At 52.3% G+C, this 13,782-nt stretch overlaps 1 protein-coding gene across 6 annotated transcripts in view; it reads right to left on the reverse strand.

Moving 5' to 3' along the window:
* PDGFA (platelet derived growth factor subunit A) overlaps positions 1-6,658 on the reverse strand; it is a 34,072-nt gene extending 27,414 nt beyond the window's left edge. For 2 of the 6 annotated variants that reach the window (XR_014185356.1, XM_082064975.1), the window contains exons 1-2: positions 5,490-6,658; positions 4,277-4,373 (exon numbers count right to left, since the gene is read on the reverse strand). Coding sequence is in view for 3 of the 6 variants with exons in the window: in XM_082064975.1 (XP_081921101.1) it covers positions 4,277-4,373; positions 5,490-5,552 (160 nt within the window). In the remaining 3 variants the exon portion in view is untranslated. The remainder of the gene's footprint in view (positions 1-4,276; positions 4,374-5,489) is intronic. The other 4 variants (XR_014185357.1, XM_082064976.1, XR_014185358.1 and 1 more) reach the window with 3 other exon arrangements.
* Between the last annotated feature and the right edge of the window lie 7,124 nt (positions 6,659-13,782).

The following is a 13,782-nucleotide window of genomic DNA, read 5'->3' on the forward strand; positions in this document are numbered from 1 at the left end:
GTTGTAGTGACTTAAGAGCATGAAATTGCAGGATAAGGTGTTTATCGGTGCTTAGCGCCTCACAAAATGAGGCTTTGAGCAGAAAACTTAGAGACGGGTGGTTCTTAGTTTAGAATGGAACACTGCTTGTCACTAAGCGGAGATGGAGGATGCTGCACAGAGCCAGATTAACGTCGCTCTCTTTTTTAGCATTTTAATAACAAAAAAATGCTTTCATGGCAGACGATCAAGAAATTTCTCTGTAATCTTCTATGTACTGACAACATATCAACGATGGGTAGAAAAACTCTTGCCATGAGCCTTGGTCAATCCATTAGTGTAGCTGAAATTGTTCTTTTCAGTCAAACTGGCACTTTCCCACTGGGTCGTGGAGTATAAATCACAGAGCTCCTGGGACATTCTGCCAATATGTGACTACTCTTCTCCCTAAACAAGCATGTGGAAAGTATCCTAAGACTACTGTTAGTTTATATTTACCGATTTAGACTTTCCCGTTGTCATCTCCTTCCCAAACAGTTTATGTCAGGTACAATCTCCGATATACGCAGTCTTAAAGCAAACCCTTACAGATGTCACGTTGATGTGGATCCAAGAAGTATAGGTCCAAGACTTCTGGTATCAACAGCAGCAGCTTAGCAAATTCTCATTATCTCTTTTTTTTCAGGAATTCAATGTAAGGTACAATAAACCCAAATGGTCTGCCTTACAAACTGGTCCTAGAGCCAGAAAGCCCAAGGCAACGTCAATCTGTTTGATCTTCTTTCTGGCTGATGCAAAATATGCCCTCCTGACATCCAAACGCAGAGCTCGATGTCATTAAGTTTTCAACTTTGATCTATTAAAGGAAATATAAGTAGCAGCCTGCAAGATCCTGTTTTGTTTAGCTTTCTTTCCCCTTTACCTAGATCTGATTGACCAGCTGTAAAGGAGAAGGAGCATTTGCTGTGTCCGAGGGGAAACACAGGACACACGTGGCACATGCCCACCTCTCGGCATGCTTAAGAGGTGCAAGGAAAGGCAACACACCGCACCGTCACATCCTTAATTCGAGCGCCACAAAGTCCCCAGGAGATTTTCCAATAGGCTGAGCTCTGCAGCAACCTCACGCTTTTCCGCGAAACCATTAACGGCGAATTCAGGACACTTCTCCGCTTCGCAAAAGCTGCTCTGCCAGTTCTTAATCACAGGCCGTTAAATTCACATGGCCTAAGGTGACCCTGCGGTTGCTGCCCTCAAACCATGCCCGCCCAGCCCCGAACTGCCCCACGCGGGAGACGACCGGGAAAATCTGTTCCCAGCGGGAGGAAAACATAATAGGTGATGGAATGAACTCTGCCTCCCACGGGACAGCTGGGAGAGGTGAAGCGCGGGGAGCCAACCCACGCTGCTGAGCCAAGGAGAGCCTCACCGAATCGAGGAAATGCCCCCGTTTCGGTGGCTGAGTCTGCTCGTAGTAAACTGTACCGCGCACACCACAGCTGCCGCTTCCCGCACCGCGCACGCTTTCGGCTTTAAACAGGGTCACACACCGCTCTCCGTCACGCCAACAAAACCGGCGCTCACTATGGATCCCAACTGCAGCAAATTAACCTGTTTTCTGATATAAACACAATCTGTATGTTGCCTTTACGGGGACTTCGACCCGGACACGCAGCGCTGGGCGCTGACAAACCGGCCTGGATTTTCCTTTTTGAATACAATGATCAGCTCCATGTTGGGTTGTGTTTTTCTTTAAGTAATATGCCAGATGGTCTGGGGGTGTGGTTTCTAATTTTATGAAGGGGGTTATCAGTCATCTCTGCGCTACAATATAGACACCAAATCTGTCAGAATAGAAGAAAAACCTGCCCACTCTGCCTCACAAAACTTACTTTTCCAATTAAAAATACAAGCTTTGCATTGCGGGAGAGAGAAATGACTGTTCTCCCTTCATTTTTCACAGATTCTGCCTTGTTGCTCAGGAATATCGGACATTTTCTGCATGCGTGCCTGATCCTGCAAACTCTTCCCCTACAAGATCATTCTTAATTCTCAAGTCCACCCACTGAGTTTAAACAGGGCTACTCGCATGCAGAAGGACCGGCAACACCATGCACTAAAATGAGGGAGAAAATAAGCACCGGAGTGGTTTTATTCTGATCCTCAGTTTAAGACACAGAACTGTATCTACCGTGCAAACCCCCACTGAACTCGTCCTGCGCTAAACGCACTGACAGCCCTGAGGAAACGCATTTCAGCAAGATCATCCTACCAGGGACAACTAGAATACATTCGATTTGCTAATCCGAGCTAACACTAAATATAGTAAACAGGCCCGATCCTGTTTAATGAAGAAAACGTTAATTTCAATGTTCAATTAGCCACTCTGATAAAGCCTTAATAAGAATTACTCATGACAGTGAAGACTGTGCTCAGAAAATGCAAACGTGGGGAGTAAGGACCAGTTACTCTATGAAGATCCAATCCTGCCGGTGCTCAGCAAAGGAGCACAAAGCAAGAACAGGGTGAAAGGCTGAATATTTTTAGTCTTTAATACTGAGTTCACGTCTGAAAGCATTACTGCTTCATGTTGAAATAGTCAAATATTTATGTGTCTTGTTTCTCTAATGGTTCCTAAACCGACAAATTGCAGGAAAACAGCAAAATCAAATGGTAAACTTGTGGCCGACCTCTTCAATTTTTGGTCATGCACCCCCTGGTTAATATTTGCCACGAGGTAAATCATTATTTTGTGAAATAAATTTCTCTCTGCTACATCCACTGATTTATTCAGCTCCCGCCGTTGCTTCACTTGTCTGCTTCGTTCTCTTGCAACGGAGCCACGTGAACTTTTGCTCCCTTTCTAAGTGGTATTTAAAAATGAAGCATGTGCTGCTTACGCTGGGGCATTTGAAAAAATAATGTATTCTGGTAGCTACAGATTCCTGCCTCAAACGCGGCAGAAACACGCAGCATTTTAAAAGGCCAGCGCTCAGCCCCAGCCCTTCTGCAACAGCCACCAAGCCCTCCAATGCATTCACTGGGAGCCAATTGCAGCAGCGGTGCCCAAACAGCCTTCGGTGGGGAAATATGCACCGCACACCCCTTCCCTGTTGTGAAAGCTCTTTAATTGCAGCGATAAGCAATAACGACGAAGCACTGCTCTCCAAAAATATTAAACTGATGCCAACAAATCTGGTAATTAGTAATTAGCCTCTCTGGTAAAGTATTGTGCAAGAGAGAAATATTCCCATCTCCAGTGTAATGGGAAACCATTCAGTCCCTAATCAACATGAAAATTGAAAGCTACGGCTGTAAAACATGTTCCTAGTCCATTCCTGCTCATTAATACAGCACTATACAAAAAGCAGTGAGTTAAAACTCTAGAAGGATCCTGCAACGCTGAATGAAGGTGACTGAACCTGGCGCAGACTTTACAAAAACACACAGCATATGGTTGAAAAGGAGACGGCCCAGCACCAACGCAAGCAAGAACTCATTCATTTCTCTCCATGTCTGCTCTTCAGAAAGATGCAGGTTTCCCTTGGGCACATCAAACGTGCCAGGTTTATTCTTTCTCAACTAAGGGAAGAAATCACCAGGAACAAAGTGCATCAAGTGAAACCAAGTGATAAGAAACACAGTAATACAGTGCTTCTAGACCTGATTTACTGCTGCAATGATCTGTTTGAACTGCACGTTCTCACTACACCCATTTGCATGCCTAATGATGCAGAAAATAACCCTGCAATATTTTCTTTTGGGAAAAAAAAAGTGTATTTTTAAGGGTAAGCTTCATACGCAGGTTCCTGTTTAAAGTCAGCGTGGCCGGTTTATTTTCCTTTTAATAAAGCCCAGAGCTTGAAGAGACATTACTTCATTCATAAATATTGTTTCAAATATTTTAAATACCTCTAGGACAGTAGTTTAAAGATAACAGAGCAATGCAAGACCAACAACAAACCTTACAGAAATTCTTCTCCGCTGAGAGCCGGAGAGGTCTGAAAACACGGAGGGTCACCAGGTCCCTCTCCACCCTGAACCCCCCGCGAAGTTTTAACTCCCACTCGGCCCCCTGGCCGCCGCCTCCCTTTGAACCGAAGCTCCCGTGCCCAGGGCAGCCTGGCTCCGGAGGCTGCGCCCGGCACGGCTCCCGTCCCCGGGGCCAGGCAGCCCGGGCCGCGCCACCGGAGCGGCGAGAGGCGTTCGGGGCGCTGCGCCGCGGCCGCCCGCGCTGCCTCCCCCCGGGGCGGCGGCGGCCGACGGCGCGGAAGGAAGGAGGACGGGACTAATTTACCTACGGAGTCAATCTCCAGGAGGCGCTGCAAGTCGCGGATGCTGTGGATCTCGCTGTGCGCCAGCCGCTCGATGAGCTCCTGCGGGATCTCGGCCTCCTTCAAAGACACACACACCGCGGGTCACCGCGCAGCCCCGCGCAGCGCCGGGGGTTTAGCGCTTCGGGGCTGGGGGCCTGGGGCTTTGGGGTTTTATGGAGGGTGCAGGGTGTTTGTTGGATATCTTTGGATTAAAGCAGGGGAAAAATACACACGCACGCCCCCCGCTCCGCCGGGGGCTGGGGCGCTCCCCGCCGCCCCCGCCTGCGCGCCCGCGGGAGCTGCGCGCCGCCTGCGGAACTGCGCCACGGCTCGGCCCGGCGGGCGGCTGCGCGGGGCTCCGGCCTGTGCCCGGCACAGCTGCGCCTCTGCCCCCGCGCCCCGCTCGACGGCTGGAAACCCACCCCGGGCAGCCGGCTGCTGGAGTCTGCCCGAGCCCCCCGCGGGCGCGGACTGCCCCGACCCGGGGAGGAGGAGGGGGACCGCGTCCCACGGGGCCACCGCCATCCTACCAGCGCCCACGCCGGGGCTCCCCGTGCCAAGCACACCCGGTCCCGAGAAAAGTTAAAAGAGTCGCCGTGCAGCACCGAGCACAGCGCTCGCCTCGACCGGGGCCACCTGTAGCAACCCCAAGCCGGGGCTCCGCGCTGGAGCCCGACCCTCGCCCGCTCTCAGCCGGGTGATCTTCGAACACCGGGGAGGGGCGTTTTAGGGCGGGGGGATCCAACCAACTTCTGCCCGCGGCACTAACGGTGCCCGCGGCCGGTTGCGTGCGGCGCCGTGCGCCGCGGGGGCGGCCGCTGCCAGGCGGCTCCGCGCTCCGCTCTGTTTGCAAATAGCCGCAGCCCTTCTGCACCCTCGGGGCGTGAATATGTAATATATATATATACATTATATATTATTTGTATAATTTTTAAGGGCAGCCAGCAGCCCCGGAGCGGAATGCACGGTCATTCCCCTTCATCTCTGGCATGCATGAAATGGCAACTTGCTTTCTGGCTGGGGCGCGCAGGGGCTGGGGCACGGCGAGCGCGCTCGGCGAGGCCGGGGCGCGGAGATGCCCGCGGAGCCCAGGTGGGCAGCCCGCTCCCCCGCGCCCTCCGCCGCCGGCTCGCCCCGACCCCCGGCTGCGGCGGGCCCCGGAGACCGAGAACGCAGGAAGCCGCTCTCACCTACCTCGCAGAAGGTAAAGGACAGGTAGCCAAAACCTATCAGCAAAACGCAAGCCCAGGTCCTCATCTCGGTCTAGTGCACTTTAGACACGGAGGGAAGGCAACGCTGATGGAGAGGAGCTGCAGGCCGGCTCCTGCCGCGCAGGAATTCAGTACCATCCCTCAGGGGAAAGGCAGCGGGGTGGCTCGGGGGTCCTCCGCATCCAGGGTGGGTCGGGGCTGCCTCGGGGCGGTGGTGGTTTAATTACGGCGCTGCCGCTGTTTGTATGTTCCCCTCGCTACGGGAGCGTGGCTGCTCTCCTTTCTGCCGCTCTCGCTCGCTCCTCTTGGCTCTTAGGACTAGACCAGCCGGTACTTCTGCATATTTGCTTAGATCAGACCAAAGTGAAACCCAAGGAGTCGATCCGGAGCGCAGCCGAAACGCCCATCACCTGTCTGGGGCGGCTGCCCCCCTCGCGGCGGGCGGCGCTGGGTCCCGCCTCCCCCCGCCGCCGCGGCCTCTCGCTCCGCGCCGGGACTCAGGGATTTCTGTGTTTGCCGGCTGCTCCCCCACCCGCTGTGCTCGCCCTCCACCCTCTGCCCCTTTCTCAAAAAAGGGAAAAAAAAAAATCTTTATTGGTACGGCTCGAATTGTTTCTCCCGCTGAGAACGGTCCCGCTCCCCTCCCCGGCTGGGTGAGGTTAAAAATAATAACTAATTACGAATAATAGCAGCGATAAATCGGAGCAATATTGCAAGATCTCGCGGGCTGCCTTGGTGCAGTTCCTTCTCCACTTTGCACGGGAGAAAAAGCGAGGAGGAGGAAGAAGGGGAAAAAATAAAATAAAAAAAAATATATATATATATATATATGCAAGAAGGTTTAAATCCCAAGGGGATCGGAGACGAACTGCAACTCCTGGCGGAGGGAGGACTCCGGGCTCGCTCCGAAGCGGTGGCCTGTCTGGAGCGTGGCTCCAGCGCGGAGCAGCATTTACCGCTCCCCTCCCTGCCATGCGCCTCCCCCGTCCCTCCTCCCGGTACTCCCGGCACCAAACCCACAAACAACAAGTCGTGGGGGCCGCCGCCAGCTGCAGCCCCTGCTCGCGGGGCGAGAGGGTTCTGCCCACCTGGAAGGGCAGGGGGGAAAAAAGGAGCCGGGGGAGGGCCGGGGGGGGAGCGGGGCAGCCCGGCCGCCACCCCGGCCCTCTGCGGCACTGGGGCGGGGGAGCCGCCGCGCCGAGCAGCGGGGAAGGGCTGGAGCTGCTGCGCAACAGCCGCCGTGTAACCTTACGGGATCCACCTTGTGCCCCTGCCGTTTATATAAGGCGGAAGAGATCGCCATGACCACGGAGGGGGGGGGTTTGTGGGTTGTTGTTTTGTTTTGTTTTGTTTTGTTTTTTGGCGGGGGGGAGTCGCGTTTTGCAGCAGCGGGGGCAGGCTGGCGATAGGTTGTGTTTGGTTTGTGGTTTGTTTTTTTGGTTAACGTATCTTCTTCGCTGCTGTTGCAAAGGAGAAAAGCGCCCCCCCCCCCCTTAAGAAATACACCAGCCCCCCCCCAGTAAATAACTAGCGGCTGGGGGTGCCGGTGCGCGCCCTCCGCCCTGCGGCACCCGGCTGCGGCATGCGCGGGTGCGGGGCTCCCCGCCGCGGCCGCGGAGGCGCTGCGCCCGGGGCTCCGCCGCAGCCGGTGCCGCTGCCCCCGCAGCCGGTGCCGCTGCCCCCGCAGCCGGTGCCGCTGCCCCCGCAGCCGGTGCCGCTGCCCCCGCAGCCGCCGGAGCCGGGCGGCGGCAGCTCGCTCTGCTTTCTCATCCGCCCTCCCCGTCGCCCCGCAGAGCAAAATGCCCCCTTTCCCCCGGCACAGATTGGCACAAGGTGCCTGCTGCACCCTGACATCTCCCTGAACTCATTGTGATTTAAATAACAGCCCTTTCTCATCTAAACAAAGCATCTTAATAGCAGATGCAAAGAATTCAGCTCATCTGAAAATCCAATAGCATTTAAGTGGATTAACTGCAATAACACAACTGAGGAGTGATACTATCCCTCATGGAAGACAATAGACTGTAAATGCACAGCCAGGGAGACTTATCCTTTCATCTCTGAATTTCCTTCAGCATTTCAAAAGCGAATGCTTTCTAGAAGCCCTGAAGGGCTTTGCACGCTACTGGCTTGGACATGCTTCTAGGAAACAACCTGTGCTTTAATGGGCACTTTGCAATTGCATAGAAGTTCCCACCAAAACAGAAGTGGCCTTTCAAGTACGTTTAATTCTCTCTCATGATGTCATGTAGACTTACAGGGTGGTCTCCAGGACCACAAGGGGGGAAAAGAAAAAGGTGGGGGGTTGAAAAGGGAAAGAGATGTAAAAGATTTGGAAGCACTTTAAAAAGGAGAATGGTGCTTTTTTTAAAAAAATAAAGCAAAGTGCTGAGGCAGTGTGGAGCCATTCTGAATGTCTCCTGATGTACAAAATGGTCCGAGTGGACAGTGCAGCAGCCCCATCCACACAGGCTGCGCTGGCGAGCACGGGGCAAAAAGGAGATGGAGCAGGGCTGGTAGTTACTATCACTTTCTTACACAAAGGTTGTTTGGCATCGCAGAAGTAAAAAGTGATGACTTTAGTTAAAAAAAAAACAGTCTCATCTGCTGGGCTTAAAGAAACAATTCTTATGGTCTGTGTTGTCATAGTAATCAAAAGAAATAATTACCAAACAGTGAAATAGATTCTGACATTACCGGCTTGCAGAGCACTTACTTCTCTCCTTCCTTCCTTCATTGGTCAGCGTGGCTGGGGTCAGAAGTGCTGGGTATTTGTAGCTCTTTCAAGTGGTATTCCACTGCAAAAGCCAACCTAGAGATAACACCTACTTTATCTCTTGATTAAAAAAAAAATCTATGCAGTTTTGATTTTTCTTACATTTTCCTCATTTTATGAGAAACATACTGCATCAGCATCTTTTTTAAATCTGTCATTGTGGAGCTCAGATAAGCATCTTTCCTCTGGGTTCAGTTACACTCGGAGTAGCTTTTAACATTAGGCTGCTTATATGGATCATTGCAAATATTTGATAATAATGCAAAATATGTAAGATCCCAGAAGAGACCAAAGACCGTAAATACAATTCACACAGATTCTGCAAACAGCTTTACACTCGGGTTGTCTGTCTGCTTACAAAACACATTTTCTCTTTGCCTGTTGTTTGATCTAAAAATGCGTTTGTGCCGTTTAAGTCCTTACAAGCATGCAAAGATACATTTGCATTGAAAACACTATACAAGTGCATCTTTCCTTCAGCATGGCACCTTCCGCCAGTCTACAAGACTATTAAACGTGTGCATCAAACACGAAACATCATCTTTTATGTAATACCCGCAAGCCACACATGTGGAAAGAGTGACAGGATGGTATTTATAGGTTTAACAGAAAACCAGTACAAAGAACAGAACACCAGAAAATTAGGGTTTGCGCTTTTTTATTTGTATGAGAGCAGCAAGCAAGATATTGCTTGCCTAATTGTAAGTACATACTGTTAGAAGCCCCTCAAATGTCAGGAATTCTAATAGAATTATACTACGACACAGTGTTGAGAGGGAGGATTTCCAGGGTTTGCGCAGCACTTGGCATGGGGGAAGAGATGCAGAACCTCTGTGGCACAAAACAAAACTACTTCAGTGGCACCGGTGCTTTCTGGAGGCGGTGACGCGTGAAGCCAGGGTGCCCCAAATCGGGCTGCCGGCACCGGCTACGAAGCTCATTTAAATCGCTGCTGGCTGGGTTATAAACACGGGTCGAGCCAGAGGAGCGTGCGGGGCCGTGCTGCGGGAGAGCAGCCGGGCTGTGGGCGCAGCGCGGCGGGCGCTGGGATGTTCGGGACACGGCTGAAGCCGCGTAGGGCGCTGGGCTGGCTGCAACGTGGTACCTGCAACCCTGGCAACTATCTCAGCGGTCGGGTTGAAACGTCAGCGCTTGCTCGGCCCTCCCGACGAGCCTTAAAGTTGCAAGAGGAGTTGTTTCGTTGCGATCCCATTCCTGGGCAACCTGCCTGAGACTTTCTCAGACTCAATTTTTAGCGTGGATTTTGCCTCATCGATAATCATGTTAAAATTAACAAAACAGAATGAGTTTGGGTAAAGGGTTATTTTTTGGACGGGCCTGTAGTGGCTGTTTGGGGCTGGCCAAAGTGCTCTAGTGTGTTCTGTGGGATACATTCTGCCACCACGGCTGAAAAAGGACCAAGAGCCAAGAGTGTCCTGTCTCCAGAAAGGGACCTCTCAGTGATTTGGGCCCACACCATTCAGCATTGGTGCAACACAGTATAACACAAAGGACAAAAGTTCAAAACATTAAATCCACAGACCTAGACAAGAAGCTCACGCACTTTGGGTGGTTTCTCTCTGATTTTGAACATTGCTTTGCCCAATAGCTTCAGAAGGACACGTGTGCATGGTGGGGGAAGGTCATTTCTGCCCCCAGCTGCAGGCACAAAGCTGTCGCAGGTGCAGGTGAAGTACAGCCAAGAGTTTGCAAGTGCAGAAAGCACTGATGGCAGGCAAACTGTTCCCTTCCCTGAAACCTGGCCCATAAAGAGCAACAAGGAAAGCTGCAAGAACAAGCAAGACAGTTATTATTCCAGCTGGTACACCTACAAACATTATTTCCTCCTTTTCCAGCTCTTCCTTTTGGATCCTTGCACTGGCTCCGTCCTTCTGGCTAAGCTTTGTTTTCTTTGAAACTTTTGTTGGTGCAGCTCTCCAGATGCTTTCACGGTTGATAATTTTCTTAAACAGTCATAAGATGCAAATCTGCCCTGAGGTTTCAGCTAAGTGGAGCGGCAGAAGGGGCTCCAAGATGTTTACCTGGCCCCTGGGCACAGCGGGTGGCCACGGCCCTCGCCACCTTGTGGGCTGACACGTGGAGCCGTGACATTTCTGGAGGTGGTGCGGGGTCCCACTGGAGCTGATCCACCCCCAAACTGCTCCTCTGACTTGGGTGAGGGTTAGACCCAGCTCTCCCTGGAGAGATGGTTGAAGAGCAAAGATGGGTGGTTAGCAGCGGCCTTGTTAACGTGCTCTCCTCCCCTGCCCGGCTGCCTCTCACCCAGGAGCTTCGGCAGCGCGAGCGCTGGGCCTGTTTGACCTTCCCCGCTGCGGGAGCCACCGCCGAGTGACACGCAGTTCACCTTCAGGGCTGGAGAGCGAACTGGCAGCCCTGCCAGCCTGGGTAGCGAGATACCATGTTTAGGCATTAACCGAGGGCACTTGCATACCAGCACAGGCCGCTATTTTAGTGGGTGTAGGGAGCTGCTCCCTGCTCTCCACCCCTGTGGGACAAGGGAGCTGCTGCGAGCGCGGGGTGGCCTCTGCCCGGTGCGTGAAGGCTGTTAAAAACAGGCTGTGTTTTGTCAGTAATACTTAGTTCATCCAGATGAATCACCGTGGAAGTACCAGCCCGGCTTAAGGTATACTGATATACGTTGTAAATGGAAGCAACGCGCTCAGGGGTCGGCCCGGGGTCCCGCATGCGGTGCGTTCGTGTGGGTGTAAAGCTCTTCTCCTCCGCCTCAAGTCAGAGCACACTGCAGTGATCCTGTGGAGACCATCCAGGGTGTAACTCAGCCATGCGAAGTACCATAAAATTGATATTATTCTTCATTGTTTGTAGCTTGGAAGGCTGTAGAGGCCTAGCTTGGAGCGGTCCATTTTATTAAGCTCCATCCAAACACAGTGAGATAGTTGTTCTTCCAAAGAATTCATATCCTCAAAGCGCAAGCCGCCCCGTTTGTGTTCGTGTATCCATGCAACCTTGTTGCTTTTACAACATTACACATTTGTCCTGTGAGATTCCCTCCCTTACAATAAAAACTCATGAGAATGATACACACATTTTCAGCTCTGCGCACACCAGAGACTGCAGGATCCAGCAGTGCCCGGAGGACACAGGAGATGCAGAGCCTGCTGTAGCGGAATTGCTCATTTATTTTGAGCTGCAGATGTTTGTAATGGCTGTGAAGTTTTCTAATTGAATTTTTGACCCTTTTTGTCACAGAAACCCAGTTAATAGAGGGGAAGGACAAGAGCAAATAGAAGGATTGGTTTCAGGGTTTTTTCCAGTGTAGAGTTCTGTACATTCCTTTTTCATTTTCTTACATCTAGAAATACACGAGCCTGGTGCTCACATGAACTCAGTGGTTGCACGTAGTTCAAAGGACCATGCCTGAAGACCCCGGTCCAGGGCAGCATCTCTCCAGAGGGCTTCACGAGCCCACACTAGCCAAGTCCCCCAGGCTAATCCCCTCTGGCGCCTCCATCCTTTCGGGGCGCACCATTGCGCACAGACCCACTCATGCTGGTGGCCAGACCGGAGCAGGCGACCCGTGCTGTGGCATCTGTTCCTCAGTAGAAATTCCCAGGGAATTCAGTGCTTTCCAGCTGTTTGTTCTCATTACTTTGTGCTTATGCAATTTCTTACTAAAAGCTGATAAAGATCCCCCATAAACACAAGGCACATGGGCATCAGAAACGCAGAGAGGATGGAGTGCAGCTACGCAGCGAACCTGCCGTGTGACTGTGGCCAAGTTGCAGATGAGGAGCTGGCAGGAACCGTTTCCAAAGCCCTTTTCTCTCAGCCACCCGCTGTCTCAGGACTAGTTTTAGCACTGTCCCGCTACGTTCCAGGTCCAACAGACCTCCCAGAAGCGTGCGGCGGTTGCATCATTTGGCTGTGTCACGTGTAGATGTCTTGGCTTGGTCTGTCACCTGCCAGCCACCACCCTGTGCTCACCAGGAGCGCGTTCTTTCCCGTGATCTGCCGCTGGGCTAGAAAGGGGACACGTACCTGCATTTACAGCAGAAGTGAATTTCTTGGTTCTTGCAAAAAGTGACGTGCAGAGCCACCATCTCCATCCTATTGAGTCTAGCATTTGTTTATCTTTCAGCAGTGATTTCTGATGCTGTACCCATCAGTCTGGCCACAGATCTCCTTATTTCTTGGAAATCAGTGAGAAATACAATGTTAAACCAGAGCACAGGCAATGGCCCTTTAAGCATTGTCTGTTTAACTGTAGCACAATCTCTCCTGCACTCCAGTGCTTTCCATAAACAGCAAGTCATCCTGAAAGGGGAGGGAGAGGATGATAAATAATCCTGTTATTCATGCGACTGCGTTCTTTCATGAAACTGGGAAAAGGCAAAATAAAGTGGCGACTGTGAGGCTGAGAACGAAAGGCAAGGCAGTGGGTTGTGTTGCTGCAGTTACTTTGGGAAGAAAATCCGAAAAGAGAAAGGTGAGCAGAGAAGGTTTAAAAGGCCAAAAAGAAAGTCAAGAGACAGGGCATAAAAGAGCAGCTTTCCCTGCATCCCTGCTTTGTGTCTCGGCTGCTGCGCCGGCTGCCTGTGCCGGGGCCTTTCCCCTCTGCGTGCACCTTGCAGAGAGCCGGGACGTGGGAGACGCCCGAGCTCCAGCAAGGGCGGCTGAGCGAGGAGGGGGCAAAAGTGGGCGCACTCCAGCAAGAAATCATAGAGTAGAATAGTTTCTGTTGGAAGAAACCCTCAGGATCATCGAGTCCAACCGTAACCCAACTCCAGCACTAAACCATGTCCCTAAGAACCTCGTCTAAATGCCTTTTAAACCCCTCCAGGGATGGTGACTCCACCACTGCCCTGGGCAGCCTGTTCAATGCCTGACAACCCTTTCCAGGAAGAATTTTTCCCTAATATGCAGTCAAAACCTGCCCTGGCGCAACTTGAGGCCATTTCCTCTTGTCCTATCACTTGCTACTTGGGAGAAGAGACCAACCCCCTCCATGCTCCAACCTCCAAATCCCATGGAATGACAGGGAAACAGAGAGGAAACCTGTTTGCTGAGGGTCCTAGCAGATGAGATCTAATTCATTGTGCTGGGACAGTGCATGGTGTTCCCCCCTTCACGCTTTGCCCCTGTGCCAGAGGTGCCTCCCCAGCTCGTGGCGCAGGTGTCGCTGCCCCCGCTGCAGCCGCCCAGTTCTCCACCTGCCCTCTCGGTGCCTCCCCCGGGCCCTGAGCTGGGACAGCTGAGGCTCCAGCATCCGTCCCATGGGGTGGCGTTTGCTCGGGGCAGCCTCCTGCAGAGAGGCCGCACAGACAGCCGTGGGGCGACGTCTCGCACCACTGCAGCTGTTTGCTCTCCGCATGTGAGTCAGAAGCTCCCATCCCCGCGATGCTCCTGGCAGCAGCCTGGCCCCGTACTGCTGATCAATCGCCAGGTACCAGCCCGGCCTTCGGTTTGCAAGAGCATCTTGTGTCAGTCCCTCTAAGAATGCAGCAATGGCACACTTCTG

This window comes from Streptopelia decaocto (genome assembly GCF_964273445.1).
Source record: "Streptopelia decaocto genome assembly, chromosome: 13".
Lineage (NCBI taxonomy): Eukaryota > Metazoa > Chordata > Aves > Columbiformes > Columbidae > Streptopelia > Streptopelia decaocto.